This window comes from Mercenaria mercenaria, chromosome 9 (assembly GCF_021730395.1).
Source record: "Mercenaria mercenaria strain notata chromosome 9, MADL_Memer_1, whole genome shotgun sequence".
Taxonomy (NCBI): Eukaryota; Metazoa; Mollusca; class Bivalvia; order Venerida; family Veneridae; genus Mercenaria; species Mercenaria mercenaria.
The window spans coordinates 12866743-12884187 of NC_069369.1; the positions used below are offsets into that span (position 1 = coordinate 12866743).

The 17445-nt window shown below is 34.9% G+C and overlaps 1 protein-coding gene across 1 annotated transcript in view; it reads right to left on the reverse strand.

Annotated features, from left to right (window-relative positions):
- Positions 1–17445, reverse strand: part of LOC123545963 (uncharacterized) — a 76863-nt gene that overhangs the window by 47383 nt on the left and 12035 nt on the right. The window contains exons 10-17 of the mRNA XM_053550411.1: positions 12971–13378; positions 12172–12393; positions 10236–10961; positions 9575–9846; positions 8857–8982; positions 8359–8520; positions 7786–8000; positions 6661–6808 (exon numbers count right to left, since the gene is read on the reverse strand). Of these exons, the coding sequence (XP_053406386.1) occupies positions 6661–6808; positions 7786–8000; positions 8359–8520; positions 8857–8982; positions 9575–9846; positions 10236–10961; positions 12172–12393; positions 12971–13378 (2279 nt within the window). The remainder of the gene's footprint in view (positions 1–6660; positions 6809–7785; positions 8001–8358; positions 8521–8856; positions 8983–9574; positions 9847–10235; positions 10962–12171; positions 12394–12970; positions 13379–17445) is intronic.

Below are 17445 nucleotides of genomic sequence, written 5' to 3' on the forward strand. Positions count from 1 at the left end.
GCATATGCCCACAAATTCTTATTATTCTAAAGCGACAATTTAAAATCATGCATTCACTGAAGCAAATAGGATTGTATTGCTTAGCCTTGACACAATTTTCATGATTGTAATTAATGTCTCATTAAATCTCACGGGTAACTCTACACATTTTTCAAACAATTCAAACTCGCTATTCAATAACAAGTGGTCTCCAGTCGTTTGCAGGCCCGAGGACTCCTGACTTTCGACGCCTGGACATCCAACACTATACGTTTCTTCGTGCGACCATAAGCAATCAATATTTAATCCGGCCCGTCTTGACGGGTTAGTAGTAAGCTAGGATGTTTGCTTGAAAACAATGAATAGCACTGAAGCTTTCAAATACCATGGAGTTTTTTTTTATCTAGTTTTCTGTGCAGTTAGCAGCTGGTATACTGAAAACCAAGTAAACTGCAAGTAAACCTATATCGGAATTAGTCCAAAGCGGCTCCTGTTGCTATCAATAGTGTGTCAGGATATATGCACTATACAACAAAACTCATTGAGTACATTCGACAGTCACATCTACACATTTACTCATGAATGATTCTTTTTGTGTTCATAACGATGGGTGATAGTGCATGTATAAATCAACTTAAATTAAGACTCTGGACTTTATAATGTTTCCAAACAAATATATTATTTGAAATCGATTCTTCTATGTTTGGGGATGACACAATATTGATATACTATGATCATACTGGTCTGTTGGTGGCTTGTATCGCTGGGGTTTGGGACCTGAGAACTTGAATTTTACACAATCAAGAAGCATACAGCCCACTAGAACAACATAGTCTAGTAATTTCCCTAGCAATTTGACAAGTCAAAAACAACAAATGCTTGGAGGAGAAAAACAATAAAATTTATTGACAATTATGTTCTTTGATTGAACAAAAAAGTCCCTTAATATATACATGCCACGCAAGAGTAACAATACCGGTAGATTAGTGAATACTAAAGCACGAGACCTTCCTTACTTAAACCATTATGTCTATTTTAACTTTAACAAAACAACAACAACAACAACAACAAAAAACAACAACAACAAAAAACAACAACAACAACAATCAAACTTATTTTAAACACTGAACCATACAAACCCATTCATTTCATTAACACTATCAGTCGAAAATCAACTCGGTATCAGCTGCTTCGTAACATGAAATAATTGGTTGATCTCAACTCACACTGTATACTTAAGATACAGAGAAGACTAAATCAGTGTATAATACTTTTATTATTTGGTAACAAGCACTCTGTGATCTGTGTTAATAGAGTCACGTACATTAACCATACACCACAAAACCCACCATCAATACAAATAACGTACCCGTCGTACAAACTTTATACACCATAATAGAACATACATCACGATTAGCGCAAATGCTTGAAAGAATTCGTCACATTAAATAAAACGCTTAAAGGCATTGACTTCAGTGATCTTTCTTTATAAGTTTGTTCATATTTTGAACATAAGAACATGATATTTTGTTTCTAAGCTATCTTAAAATGCCAAATCAGGACAAAAAATACATGCCCGAGTCGGAAATCGAACGCGGGCCGCGGCGGCAATAAAAACTTTCCAGCACAACAATCTTACACGTACTTGCCGGTCGTTAAATATAAAGATTTATAATTAAGGCAGTTTACCTCCGTTACCCCGTCACAAAGACTTTACAATTTTGAATGGAAAACTTAGTAAAAACAATTAATTCCAATATGTTTCCATAACATATAATATGCTAATCACTAAATTTCAAAGTCTTATAAAATGTGGTAATAATTTCCTGATATCAATAGATTTTCTCTTTTTTATGTTGTCGTCGTACGATCTGGAGGTCAGTTCCTTTAAAAACTGGAACTATTTGAAACAATTTATCATAATTATACTTAAATCTGTCGTTTGATTTTAATATTATACTAATAACGTACCGCCGATCGCCCAAAGATGAATGCCCACTTAACTACCTGTCGGATACACTATACGACCAATAGTTCCACCGAAGTGATGTTACATGTATATAATAATATAATATAATGTTTGATACTGAAATAAGTTGACCGTGATCAGACCATCTGCGCAGTTGGTAGGGAAGTTATCCCATACTATAGTCTACAACAAGCTTGTAGGTTCGAACTGTAATTGCGGCGTAATTTACCGATTTTTACAAAACATTTTCCTATATATTTTACTTATTTTATATTGTTCAGTTGCGACACATTTAACTATGGTTACTGAAAGATATGCCTTAGACAAAAATTCTAAGATATATTATTTACAAATGATTGCATTATGTATGCCTCTGCTAATTTACAACACAATAACTTTATAGGAAATATAATGAAGAGAATATGAAACAGAAATAATAATTCTAAAAGAAAGAAAAGTAACAGAAATGTAATAGATGTTAAAATAGGTAGGGAATAAAAATCCATTTAAAAGTAAGTCTACACGCGCCATTTCAACAAAATTTGTTATAATTAGCATTAAGAGACGGTGACAATTAGTAAAAATAAATCTTTTATTGTCTTCTTATCTATTTCTGTCTTTCATCTCAAACAAAGAACAAAGCAAGCCGCATTTTAGCTTGTCAAAAACCTATGCATTCTGATATTAGAATGCCTTCAAAAAATAAAGCAAATATGGCAAAAACAGTAAAGGGATTGAAACGGAATTTGAGCGTAGTTTATTTAAAATATTTGAAATAGATGTTGCCTATGTGGCGTAAAACCATGAAACGAAATATCACTTGAGTGACACTTTCAAAACACTTTACATGAACCTTACCTTGTCTGTACGAAATTTTACAGCTGTAAAAGACCTGTATTTTTGTTCAAAATAACAGTCATGCTTATTCCAAATTTACAGCTGTAGATTTTATATAACAATATTGATTTTACAGCTGTAGATTTCAATTTACAGTTGTCAAACGACTGTAAAACAGTTCGAAATATGCAAATGAGCTACACCTGTAAAAAAAGTTACAGCTGTAAAAATCCAAAAAGTTACAGCTGTAAAAATGCCCCAAAGTTACAGCTGTAGAAATATTATAGGTATTGAAAAACAGGGCATTATTTTAAGGGACGAAAGTAGAGGTGCAAAAAGTTTTAGGATGAATTGCAATTCTCTAGATAAGGTAGCAATTACTATGAAAATGGCAAAATAAATGATCTAGTACGTAAAGTATATGTGGTATGATTACAGTATAGCAACAGCAAAATTCAAGAGTAGGACACAAAGTAGAACATATGCAGATCTTGTTTATAAAACTTTCTTTGTCAGCTATGAATACATATGACAATCTTGTAATTATTTGTTTTAAACTTATCGGCTTCCAGTATAGAGTAAATAGTTAATGTATGTACTTATACACGTCCTTTTACAACTATAATAGATAATTAAACATCTGTACTTACTCTATGCCGCTTTAAATTCCAAAATTTTACAAGATGTGATGTCTGTGTGAATTTCAATTATATCCAGCTAAAATGCATTAAAGATGGCTGACAATACTCATGTTTCCGTCCAAAAATGTTACAGCTGTAATTTTGAGACATGACCATTTTACAGCTGTAACTTTCAACAGTAAAATTTTTACAGCTGTAAATTGAGACCTTCATATTTTACACCTGAAAATTTTAACTGTATTTCTGTCAGTTTTCCACTTACAGGTCTTTTACAGTTGTAATTTCAAAATACAGGTCTTTTACAGACGTTTTACAGCTGTAAAACAGGGATTACAGGGATTTTATATAACAATATTGATTTTACAGCTGTAGAATTCAATTTACAGTTGTCAAACGACTGTAAAACAGTTCGAAATATGCAAAAAGTTACAGCTGTAAAAATGCCCAAAAGTTACAGCTGTAGAATTATTATAGGTATTGAAAAAGAGGGCATTATTTTAAGGGACGAAAGTAGAGGTGCAAAAAGTTTTAGGATGAATTGCAATTCTTTAGATAAGGTAGCAATTACTATGAAAATGGCAAAATAAATGATCTAGTACGTAAATGTGTGGTATGATTACAGTACAGCAACAGCAAAATTCAAGAGTAGGATACAAAGTAGAACATATGCAGATCTTGTTTATAAAAGTAGATAGTTAATGTATGTACTTATACATGTCCTTTTACAACTATAATAGATAATTAAACATCTGTACTTACTCTATACCGCTTTAAATTCCAAAATTTTACAAGCTGTGATGTCTGTGTGAATTTCAGTTATATCCCGCCAAAATGCATTAAAGATGGCTGACAATACTCATGTTTCCCTCCAAAAATGTTACAGCTGTAATTTTGAGACATGACCATTTTACAGCTGTAACTTTCAACAGTAAAATTTTTACAGCTGTAAATTGAGACCTTCATATTTTACACCTGAAAATTTTAACTGTATTTCTGATCAGTTTTCCACTTACAGGTCTTTTACAGTTGTATTTTCAAAATACAGGTCCTTTACAGACGTTTTACAGCTGTAAAACAGGTCCTTTTTTCGTACAGGTAATAAATGTCAAATTTCATCTCAAAGTATACTCGACATCACTAATCTCGCATCATCACTAATTTCGCGGATTTGAGTTGTGCCACCTACGTGGTGTTTACAAGTCAAGTTCGTGATCTATTTAACGCATGCTCGCGAAAAATGTTCTTACCTGCAGTTACATTGCTAAATATCTGTCAATATTTATTAAAATCGTATTTTTCACATATCTATTGCACAAATCCAAAAAAAATCCATGAATTAAGCAAATGTTTGCAATGTTTACAAGTTCGTCTACCAGCTGATCGGCATTTTTCCTCATTAATTATGCAAATTAAGACCCGCCTATAGGTTAGAGGACATCAAATTTTACGTAACATCCCCAACTACACAAAAATGAATGAAATATCAGTATTAGGCGAAACATCAAAACGTCTTAACTCGACGGATTTTAAGAGGGAGAAGGGGATGGGGGCCCCGCGACCATCTGCTCAAAATACACTCATGACACTGAGCAGTGAATTGAAACATGTTTGATAGCTATCAGATAGAAAATATCCAGAAACAGTACAATTCTTAGGCTCTGCTACATTATGACCACGCCAGCGACCTTGTGATTTACTTGCAAAATATATGGTGTGTCCACTGCCCAGAGGAGAATATTTTCGATAGTGCCATTGTAAACAGATAATATAAAACGTTTAAATTGGCGTTGCATGACTTTTGAGTGTTCCTGTTAGTTTGACTTGGATAGCTTTTCTATGTTTGAATAATATTTAGTGTTATTTAACCTATGATAGTTTGATTGCCACAATTTTTGACCTATACCGCGACATTAGTGATGTGACGTCACACGATCACATTGGCTGACTATTGTTGTTCGAAGTACATATGGACGTTTCTTGAATGATATCTTATCGTTTTCACACAGTTATTGCTGCATATGACATGAAATATTGTAGTAAAGACAAGAAATACACTGTTGTGTTGTTTCTTGTTTAATGTTGGTACGTCGAATGTCAAATACCGCGACAATACAGATGAACGGTATAGATCTGATTTTATTCAACGTTAGCTGTCAAGACAAATGATAATAATGAAAAACTGAAAAGTCTTGATATAATAATTTTAATTAAAATCGTCATACCTTTTCTTAAGTACAAAGCTGCTGTTATTTGCCGAACACGATTTTTCGAAAAACAACAACAAAAAAAAAAACAACAACAACTAAACGTAAAATCTGTTAAACCAAATGAAATGCGTAACGTCCCTCATAGTTTATGTGGAATTTTAGCATAAAACTGCTGTTCTTGTCACTTTTAATGGGGTGTTTAACGTGTTTTAACAGACAGATTGCTGCGCTCACATTCTGTTAAAACACATTTTTATATATGCGTGTTCTGTGGCAAAGCAAAAACGTATTACGGATTCGATATGAAATAATAAGAATCCATAGGGAATTGTTGGTATATTCGCTCTACCCGGCTCGAGCATCAGCCAGTTCCTCGGGATTCTGAGGCTGTTATAACGGGAAAAATCATGCGTTATCCCTACACTCTATTTCACATATCTAAGTCTACCTTATGTATAACTTTCATAACCCGTTACAGTCAAGGACTTGAAACAGAGGTTGGTCCATCAGATTACTGTTGCATAGTATTAAAGAAATACGGCACATATTCTTCTTTTTTGACATTTCGTTCAAAAATTGGAGTAAAACTATGCTTCTGTATAATGCATAAGGATATTGACATAAGCTCGTTTCACAAAAGTGCACGAGTTTCACCCTAAGTTCTCTCCTAAGTATGGAATTTTAAAACACGTAAATTTCATAGATTATGACTTGTATCTTTCTAAAACGGTGTCATAAATTCAATTTTATGACATATCTATCTTACTTTTCTTTGGCTGATATATAAACAACAGCCGAATAGTTAACATGAATCTTCTAAATATAATGTTTGTGAAGTTCGTAAGTTTTACTTTGTCCTAAGTAAGCTTCGTGAAACGGGTCCAAGGTATATAAGTTTTACCCTACAATATATTGAAATACCCTTGAACATAGAACAGAACATGTAACTGGATTTTAATCATGCACTCGCTCTTGTATTTTACATATACCCCTCAAATATATTACCAGTTGAACATTCATAAAGTTATAATTTCTTGTCTGTCGTAAAGGTTTTCTTGAAATTATCATCTTTTAATTCTTCGATTAATTCCGTCTCGACATCTTGCAGAGTAACACCTTTGGCTTCTAGTTCCTCACGTACTCTCTGAAGGTATGTCTCGTCAGGATAACCGAACCTAAAAATTAGTTTTTAAAAGGTACTCAGGTCTCATTTAAATAAACTAAAATGTTGAAAACCAAAGGGCAACTATGCGTTGACACAAAGTCCTAACGACTCAAACATTTCAGACAATTTAAACAAGTTTCATTTCAATATTTTGACCCTAACTAAAGTTATTCAACAGAAACGATCATCCACACACAAAAATATTCCAAGCCCACACAAATCTCAATCTTTACCAGGTACATATAGGTAAAAAAAGTAATGTACCCCTACATGTGACCTTGACATTTGAGATAGGGACCTTGTATTCGCGCGACACTGCATCTCCTGGAGGTGAACTTTTATGCCAAATTAAAATATTTCTTCAAACTTAAGAAATTTATGGCCCGGACAAGCTAATTTGTGACCTTGATCTTTAAGATTGGAACTGGGGTTTGCTTGCGACACTCCGTCTCATGGAGGTAAATATTCTTTCCAAATATAAATAAGATTCCTTTATGCATGTCAAAGTTATTTTCCGAACAAAATAATACGGACGGACGGACGCACGCACGCACTAACGCACATACACCGAACATCCATTTCGGCGACTATGTCTTCGCTCTCCGTAAGCAGACTCGACAAAGAAAGCTGTTTTCAAGGGTGAACTACTAAATCCGGCAAGCATATGTATACAGATTCGATAACGTAAAATTGAGACACCAGTGAATGTTATCAACATGCCGACTCGCTACCTTTGGGTTGAACTACGTTTTTAAAAATAAGCAAACCGTTGCCAAACATTTTCAGAGGAATCATACCCCTGACTGCCACCCCATAGATATAACGCTGACTTCTTCAATCCCTCCCAACCACCAAATCCGCGTCAAGTTATGACAGAAAGATTTACAGGCTGCACAAATTACAAAAGAAAATAATTCCTAAAATTGCGTTAAATACTCTCAGCTAACGCTTTTTATGAATAACCATGTGTTTAAATAATAACATTACTGTGTATCTGGTCTCATGTCTGTTTTGTGGTGTATGTCATTCCAAGTTATCACACATTCCTTGCCGGTAGTCCTTGAAGTTCCAATCGTGAAAACCAACCGCCGCGTAAAAGCTATCTTCAACATTGCACATATCCGCCTGCCTTTTTTGTTATCAGGTAAATATGCACTACGTCTTATACCCCTGTAAGGCGCTCCTGGCCGAGGGTGGACACTCTGGAAAGAACATTTGTACTCGATTGTCAATTTCAAAACGTGTGTTTCCCCATCTTTACCCGCAAATTTCAATAACCTCCTCTCAAAAATAGTTCAAGATTGCTGCCCTACTTTCTACCTTTGTTGTAGAAGGCATTTTCCCCCTCTAATTTTTAAAAATGTCTTGTATGAAATGACAAGATATGCTATACTTCGATGAAAATTTGAAAAGCTCACCCCCTGCAGTAGAAATGCTCCAAAATCGTAATTTCTCTACAGTTTGATAAAGAATGCAAAAGCCAAGACTAAGTAGGCCTAGTAACTACCTTATACAATATCACAACTGTATAGTAATCATGCAACTTATTATCGTAGTTACCCCTTGTCTTCCGTCACTGAAGCAGTAAGTGATGGCGATGCTTTTGTATTTTTCGAATCCTGCGACACTCGATAGCTGTTTACCAACTATCATTATTCCGTCTGGCTGGTCCCCTGTAATTGTGCCGCAAACTTTCCCACATGTCGGGCATACCTTCTTTACCTAAAATTAAAGTCAAATTGTGTTTTATTACGAATGTTTAAAATTATTATCGAGGTATTAAATCAAATTTCCCATTTAAACTTGTTGGAATATCGAATTAGTGATGGAAAAAAGATTAATCTGTGTTTTATTTTTGAGTTCTGAACAAGCCGTGGAACGGATTTATTCGCTGTTTAGTGAATTAAGAAATAACAAGTTCCCAAGCGTGGTTTATCGTAGAATAACCCGTGTTTTGAGTTCTTATGCGTAAGAATATATCACCTTTACCCACTGACTAACATTTACACGGCAGAGAAAAGTAAATATAGTCCATCAGGTTCACAAACCGAAACTCACTCGGAAATATCCTTCTATGCATTCTGCACAAAACATATGTCCACATTTCAGTGTCTTCGCATCTGTAAGTGTGTCCATGCATATCACACAGTCACTGTTCGCTTCCACCTGCTGGATAAAATTTAGCTAAACACAAACGAAATTAATAGAGTGTATAACGAGAAATAGTACAAGCTGATATATTTAAAAAGTTTATCAATATGATCACTTTTTCTGTCAAAAATAAGTGTTTAAGAGCAGAACCAGAAAAACTTCTACGAAACATTCGTACTGGCAATTTCAAATGAAACATCACTTTTGATAAAAATAATCGCAACAGAACGTTTTGCCTAATAGGTTAGCTGCATATACGGTGGGATTTTATATGACGCTACCGGCCTGGCATACGGAAGGTCGGTGATTCTACCCACGTGCCCACCTCTTCCTGAAACAATACACGGACGACTTAGAGTCTTTCTCCACAATTGAAACCTGGAAAAGTCGCCATAGCACCTAGACTGAGTTTATGAGACTCTCAACACAACAAAAACATGAAAAGTACACATGGCTTTGTCAAATACATCACAATATTTACATTTTACTTGACTATTGTTAACATTTCCGTTTTTACCAGTATTAGTTTCTTCTGGACAGATGAGAAATTTAAGTAAGTGTCTCTAGGCAATTTCATCAGACAACGAGAAGATAAAGTGGACTTGTTTTACTTGTGTAAATTTACTTTTTCATGTAATTCAGCAGTTCCTTTATCAGTTGGTGCAGTCTTCCCCTCGGAATGCTGGGAATCCCTTTGTTCCGTATCATGATATGCCTTTGGTTTCGTTTTGACCTCATTTATACTTCTTTTAAATACTTTTTTGACGATATTAGCGGTTTGTTTTTCGTTGACTGCGATGTGTAGCGTAAACGCATCTCTTCCTTTGGTTTGACAAAACTGTATTAATTCACCAAAAAGCATTTCCGAACAGCTTCTTGGGTCTACATCGCCAACACCTGTTACAAAAGTGGTCAATATATTTCATATCTGTAAACTGATGTAAAATTTACAAATTTAATGGGTATTGCAATTTACTGTTTTAAATTGTAACACAATCTATTCTTGTTTTAAACCGTAAATCGATATTAAGTTGCTACTGGTATCTACTTCACATCACTACAATAATGTATTATATATCTTTATAATATATCTTTAACACCAAAATAAGCGCTTATTTCAAAGACGTGCAAAGGCTGGGAAGGCTTGATATGTGTACCTTTGAAGTAAATTTGTAGTACAAAATGTATTATATTTTGTTTCAAATGATTAATTATCAAATAAAGTCCTACTGATCATGATTAGGTAAACTTTTCTGTTATATAAATAATACGTTTAGATTTATTACCTGTTCCGAGCAAGGGTATGGCAACAGATGTAAATCCGTGTGATTGTACTTCCTGGAATATTTTTCTATACATCAAGGGGATTGCGTTTGGATCTTTCCGTGAAATTATTGCATGCATAATCCAAGTATAACTGTTCCGTCCTCCAGGAGTAGTGATGATTTCACCAAAGGTCGGCTGACATTTAAACCTGGAGGCTTTCTCCTGCTTGTATTCATCGCCTCCCTTTTCCAACAATAATCTCGCTACTATCCCTTTAGCGTTTCCCGCTCTATTCTCACTGCATACTACCGCATTTATGTCTTTCAGATTTACTATATCACTTTCGTAAACTTGAACTTCAAGTTTGGTATTTGCTTCTAACTTGCATGTAAGCTTCATGCTGTTGGATTTGAAGGAGGCATTTACTTTAAGTACTCTATCAGGGTTGATGTTTGCAGCTTTGGTGACCGACTTTTGACGATCCGTAGCAGTATTCTTAAATGTTTCCACTCTACCGCTTCCATCCGCACCAGCAGTTCCCGTCTGTTCGATAAACTTGGATGTATCAAATGGTGCGGGTTTTCCGTGCGTCATCATAGCATCAAACGTTGTGCGCACAATGTCAATCATGTCACGGCTTTTATCGACAAAGTGAATTTCCCGAAGTGAAGATCTGGTAGAACTAAATTCCTTCACTGCTTTTGCATACTGAATTGCACATATTTCTTTTGGGACACAGAAAAGACCTTTAAAATAAAGAAGAAAAGCTAATCTACGAGCATTATGAAACTGTACGAGCGTTATGAAACAGTTGGGGGGATATAACGGTATAACTATTGATAGGAGATAAAATCAACATAACTCAATTAAGGCAGACACGTAAAGAGTTAACCATTGTTAGATCCGACCATCTGTTGTAATGTGCAGGTGCAGCAAATGGCATGACGTTGAAGGTTTTCCATCATTTTTTTCACTTATTTGGTTTGTTTGTTACGATTTCAGTCAGATAATGTACTTTCTAAATAAATATTTATGGTAAATACTGATAATACAAATACTAGAAAGGTAGTATGCAAGAGCATCTAAGATATATCTAGAAGTTTGAAACGCGACGCAGGTACTCAGACATGCTAATTTGCTATATTTCTTCAATTTAAGTACCTTTATGATTGTACGTTTTGTATGACACTAACTTGTGACAAACTATGTATGTATGTTTATTTTTAATAAAGGTTAAAGGAGCGATACATCCCAGAAAATAACGATATTGATTTATATCATATATTGTGTATTGATAACGGATTCTATAACAAGTTCAATTTGAAAGATGGGAAATGCATAAAAATCCAAGTTCCATAGTGATTTTAATTTTATATTAAAACTGATAAGCCAGCTGCCCAAATAGAGTATATGCATAATTACATATCTAAAAAGTACTTCTTTCACTGCACATGAGCTAAAATCTAACAGCCATGAAGGAAGGTATGAAATAATAAGAAAATCATATATCTTATGGTCATAATAAAACTCAAGCCATTTCAACAAACTGTTCTAAAGCTAGAGGTGCTTTTGAGAAAAGCGCATGCCCCCCATAACTTCCTTGTTTGTCTGGATTATTCAGACGAATGGTTCCTATCAAAAATGTCTAGATGGTCTTGACGATTGGATCCATTTAGATGGTCCAGATGATTGGATCCAATAAGTGATTCAAGGGTCATAATTCAAAAGTGCCTGAGCGGATTTGGCTAGTTATCGAACCTGGTCGAGATCTTATGGTCAAACACATTTTGTTCAAGTTTGGTGAAGATCGGAAAAGAAATCTTCGAGAGTGCGGAAAAGCTTTGTGACAGACAGACAAACAGACAGACACACACACACACACTGACAGGAGTAAATCACTATGTCCCCCACATCACTGTGTGGTGGGAGATATAACTATACCACAGTTTTACGTACCTGAGCTTATCATAGGTAACGCGATGCTTTTAACTTTCATGTCAGATGCCTTAATCAAACAAGTGCGGATAGTTTCATGTAGATCATGTTCACATTTGTCTAGATTTGATTTCGTGATTGGGGTGTAGTCGGTAAAATGTGGACCAATTACATGTAGTACACATTTATAACGGCTAAGATTCCCAGGACTCGTCCTCACCACAGATGTAACAGGAAGACGTCCTGAAAGATTTTGTTTTCAAAAAGAAAGAACAAAAAACAAAAACAAAAAACACCACAAGGATATTGAGATACAGGAAATCACCACGTTCTGCATGACTTCTTCCTAATGATGCAAATTTCAGATACGACTTACACAATATTCTGAAGGTTTTGAAACGTTACCGTGAGCTTTTTCATTTTAACGACAACATGAGTTAATTTCATGCAATCTTAATTATCATTCATTGTAAGTTAAACAGAGCAACTACACATTTGCCTGTCCGAAACCTTATTTACACGTGAAAAAGAAAAATATGCAAAGAAAGTAATATTAAGCAGGGGTGTATTAAAAAGATACAATACAGGACCTTAAATAGAATCAGTACTGACTGGAAAATGTTAGAATGGTAAAGTTTGAGATGAAAAAAAGTTTGTATAGCTACATAGTAGTCAGCTGATTAAATTGGGCTTCGGATATTTTTGAAGAAGACACCTTTTCCTAATGTCAATAAGCGTCTACACAACTTGTCGAACCGCAACGTAGCACATATTGTTATGTGAAATTAATAATCGAAAGAAACGCATAAATGTAAATTACCTTTTTCTTTTATTATTGATGTACATTCTTGCGTAAAAGACCATCCTGCTGCTTCGGCAATATCTTTTGCTACGCCAGCACTGTGCTGAAGGTCGCCATTGGCAGCATTAACAATGCAGTCAACAGGAACATCTAAAACGTTTGCCTCATACACTGTTACGGAAATTATTCCACACTGGTATGATTGCTCGTTCATGGCATGTTTTGACCATGAACAATTTCTCTCTGTGTCGGATCTCTCAGACGCTGTATCAGTGCTCTCGGTAAAAACTGAAGCCCTATCTTTCACAATGGTTTTATATTTAGACGTCAGCCAGGTTTTACAGTCCTTAACATTCTGCCTCGATCCAGAAATACTATATTGGATCACAACGTCGAACTCAGATTGTACTGGAACTGTTTGTTTCACTGAATAATAACAATTGCTTTGAGTTAAAGATAAGGTTTTTAAGACGCTAATATTTTCTGTATTTCTAGCTTACTTGTGTTTCTGTAAACTGTTTGCTGTTACTCTAGTAAACTTTAACTCACTAATTTATACAAGTCAGAATACAAATATCAAGTAAGAAGTAAATAAAACTGAAATCTCTCAAAATTGTCTGAGATTTTTCCAATTAGAAAGCAGTTAATTAAGAGAACGGCAAGCACTTAAAAACATTTCAACAAGAATTTTCTGAATTTATTGTAAATAATCAAAATGGACAAATCGTCATCTCTGTGCAAAAGGTAGATAAATGAGGGGTTTATGCCAATAAGTTTTCCATTTTAGCACTGTGGTGATGAAATATACACTAATCTTCTAAACGTTTAAAGACCTTAATACACTGACGAGATATGAAAACGCAACAAACATATGCCTTAATACTACAAAAAGCATCACCTTTAAATGTTCAACACATACACAACTCGATGCTCTAAACCCATTGTGTTCAAATTTAATCAGCACAACAGACCGTAAAATTAACACAGTGTGTATAGAGTAGTATCGAGATGTGTATGTGTTTAACATTTCAAGGTGATGCTTGTTGTAGTACAAAATATAATCAGGCATATGTTTATTGCGTTTTCATATCTCGTCAGTGTACGACCTACAATTCTCTAATGGTTTTATTAGTGTAGCGCATCCAAAGCGTTACAGGTACGATACTTTCACTCTAGAAAAATGATTAAAGCCATGATTGAAATAATAATTTTAACATAGACAGAGAAATATATGGCTCTTTAGATGTACTGTATTATTGTTTACAAAGTAAAAAGTGGGCCTCAGAACAGTTTATTAAGCTTTCAACTATTAAATTCTCATTCCTGCACAAAGAAAAACATGCATTATTACCACAGAACTAATACCTCGTGTGTGTTCAAATGACAATTATCAGACATTGCAGAGGCTGAGATTACATGAACACACCCAACTGTAAGAACTACACATAATGTAATGCAATTTTTATTACATAAATCTTATTTCAAAAAATTCAAAAAAACGTCTTTTGCTTCGAGATGCGACATACTGTAGTTGCAACAAAATTTAGACAAACACGCCCATAATGCACTTATAAAAAACGTAGATTCATTAAAAAAATCGTGTATATTTAAGTCGACTGATCCACTGGCACCAGATCAGAAAGGAAATGCCTCCGTACGTGTTATACCCTACCCCTAGGTATTCTATAAGAACCATGGTCGTGAACGGGAAAATATACTAACCCGTTTCAATCGCGCATTTCATACCTAAAACACGCAGTGCGGTAATTTAAATGTGTACTATGGATATCAAACACGTGGTAATTTATCTTCCATTGTGTACCGGTCACATTTTTTCAATACATCTTACTTAGAAAAACAACGCGCAGTTTATAGTAATTTCAATATTACACAAAAAACTTGCTTGAAATTCCCTGGTGTAGTTCCGTTCTAGATTACAAAACCATTCTGATTGGCTGTTGTGAAAATGTATGTCATTCGTCATTTTACTACACGTGTTCGCTAAAATGTGAAAATGCGGCAAAATGTGCAAAATGAATTAATAAAATATACAGAACAGATGCAGACCAATGTACGATTTCAAATTAAAGACCATATACAAGATGAATTTCATTCACCATTTCGAGTTTTAGTGTAAAATTGTTTTTTTTTTAAATCTGTTTTTGTTTGTTTACTTTTCGCCAAACATGTGCGCACTGCCGTGACCTCTAGACCGGATGTTCATTAGGGAAGTTCAAGCAAGTTTTTTCTGTAACGTTGACGAGAGCATAAAATATGTTGATAATCTCAACAATATGGAATATTGAGACAATGTGACTGGTGCACGATTGAAGATAAATTATCGCTTGTTCAATATACTAGGTACCCATTCACCGAACTGCGCGTTTAAGTTGAGAAATGTACGATTGAAACGGGTTAGTGCACTTTCCCGTTCATGACCATGGTTCTTATAGAATACCTAGGGGTAGGGTATAACATGTACGGAGGCATTTCCTTTCTGATCTGGTGCCAGTGGACTGATCCAGTCCCATTACTACATTTAGCGCCTCGAGGCAGCTCAGTGTATTTTTAGCACATAACATTTTCACACCTTTACAAATTGCAATTTCTTTTTTGTACGCAAAAGTACACAAAACCCCGAAGCATAATATTTACTCTAAAGACAAATGTTTAGAAATAACTTGTATAATAGGGGCGTAGCCAGGCATACGCAAATACGCACTAATGTATGTTTAAAAAATGACGAAAATAAAGTGGCCCGAAAAATGTAATAACAAGCGATGCCTAACCCGGGTTAGGCACAAAACTAGTAAACACTGCATATCAAACGGTTAAAGTGACATTATGCGCATCTTACTGCATATAGTGTGTTTTTGGTGAATGTTTTATAAAAACAATTTTCGGTTACTGTGTTAAATTAACGACAATGCAGCCTAAGTATTCCAAGTTGATGTTTTAGAAATAAAGGAACTGGACTAAACAAATAACAGTTCTTTCCTTTAACCTTTTACGCAATGATCCTTACCTAAAGGTAGAGAGTCTGAAGTTAAAGGGAAGCAACTGCTGCATGCAGTTTGACTTTTCTTAAAGGGACTGCCCCAGTAAAAATAAGAAAAGTTATATTTGGAAAGTTATTATTTCGTAATGGTAACAAGAAGAGTTTGGTATATTGGGTTAAAAGATATAACCATGGTGTTTTTTTATTTTCTTAACTGAGCCGATGAAGCAAATTATTTTTTTATCACTTATTTAAATCTTCCTTATAATGAAACCCAATAAAAACAAAAATACAAAAAATTGCCACTTCGGCTTCAATACTCTTCGCATACATGCGGTAGCGTGTCGAGGTGATGACTTTAATTGGGATTGCTCTAACCACTACCTTTACTCGAATCATACTGACTTGTTTAGTTTGTTTGTTTTGGGTTTTATGCCGTTTTCAACAGTATTTCAGTTATGTCACGGCTGACAGTTAGCAAAACTAGTGTTCCTGAATTCTGTACCAGTACATACCTGTTCTCTACGATTAACTGCCAACTTCCCCACACGAATTAGAGGTTGAGGACGAATGATTTTAGACACTATGTCCTTTATCAAATCGTCACCGAGAACATATGGAGAATTCAACTCACAACTCGATTCACTGATCTGCGCTCTCCCTACTGAGCTAAGCGGGCGGGTATATACGGACTGGTAATGTGCACTTTTCAATCTGATTTTCCGAAATGTTTTATGTATGACACGGCTTCAGATGCACAATTTTGACTTGTAGTGTGACTGTTATTAAGAGACGTAGCCGATTGTATTTTCATCCTTGTTCTTCTTTCCTATTCAAATTCCTACCCCCACCCACCCCACCATTTTACCACTTCCTCACCATCTATCTATATTTCATATAAAGTTATATGTACTTGTTAGATGTTTGAAGCAACCCATCTGTAATATTTTTCCATTACAGCTTCCTTTTATTGTGGGCCTACTAATTGTGTTTTAGGTGCTCTTGTGCTTCCGAGAAATCTACCCTTACCTATTATCTTTTGTAAAATATCGCAATTTCTCGCGAGAGATTGTGCCCGGATCACCGTCCCTTATCTGTGTTCAAATTATTCAGGCTACATAGCAGTACTGCGTACTTTTCAAACCAATTTACTGTGGGATTTTGTCTGCAATGGCTTAACACGCGGCAATATTTCCAATAGAACTTCAAAAATGAAGGACCCCACGCCTCGAACCCTACCTCAGCATATACCACAGTTCCCTTTGTTTAAGTATCTAGATCTGGAAACATATTCTTTGTGATTTTATATCCATGAAAGAATGTTCAAAATTAACCAATGTGGGGAATCACATGATCGAAATAATCTCTAAACCAGTTATATTTTGAAAAACATGAATAAATTTTTTACCGTGGTAAGATATGAAATTTAAACATAGTCCATCATATGACTAATGAAAATTGTTAACTTATTGTGTAGTTGACAATAATATTAGAC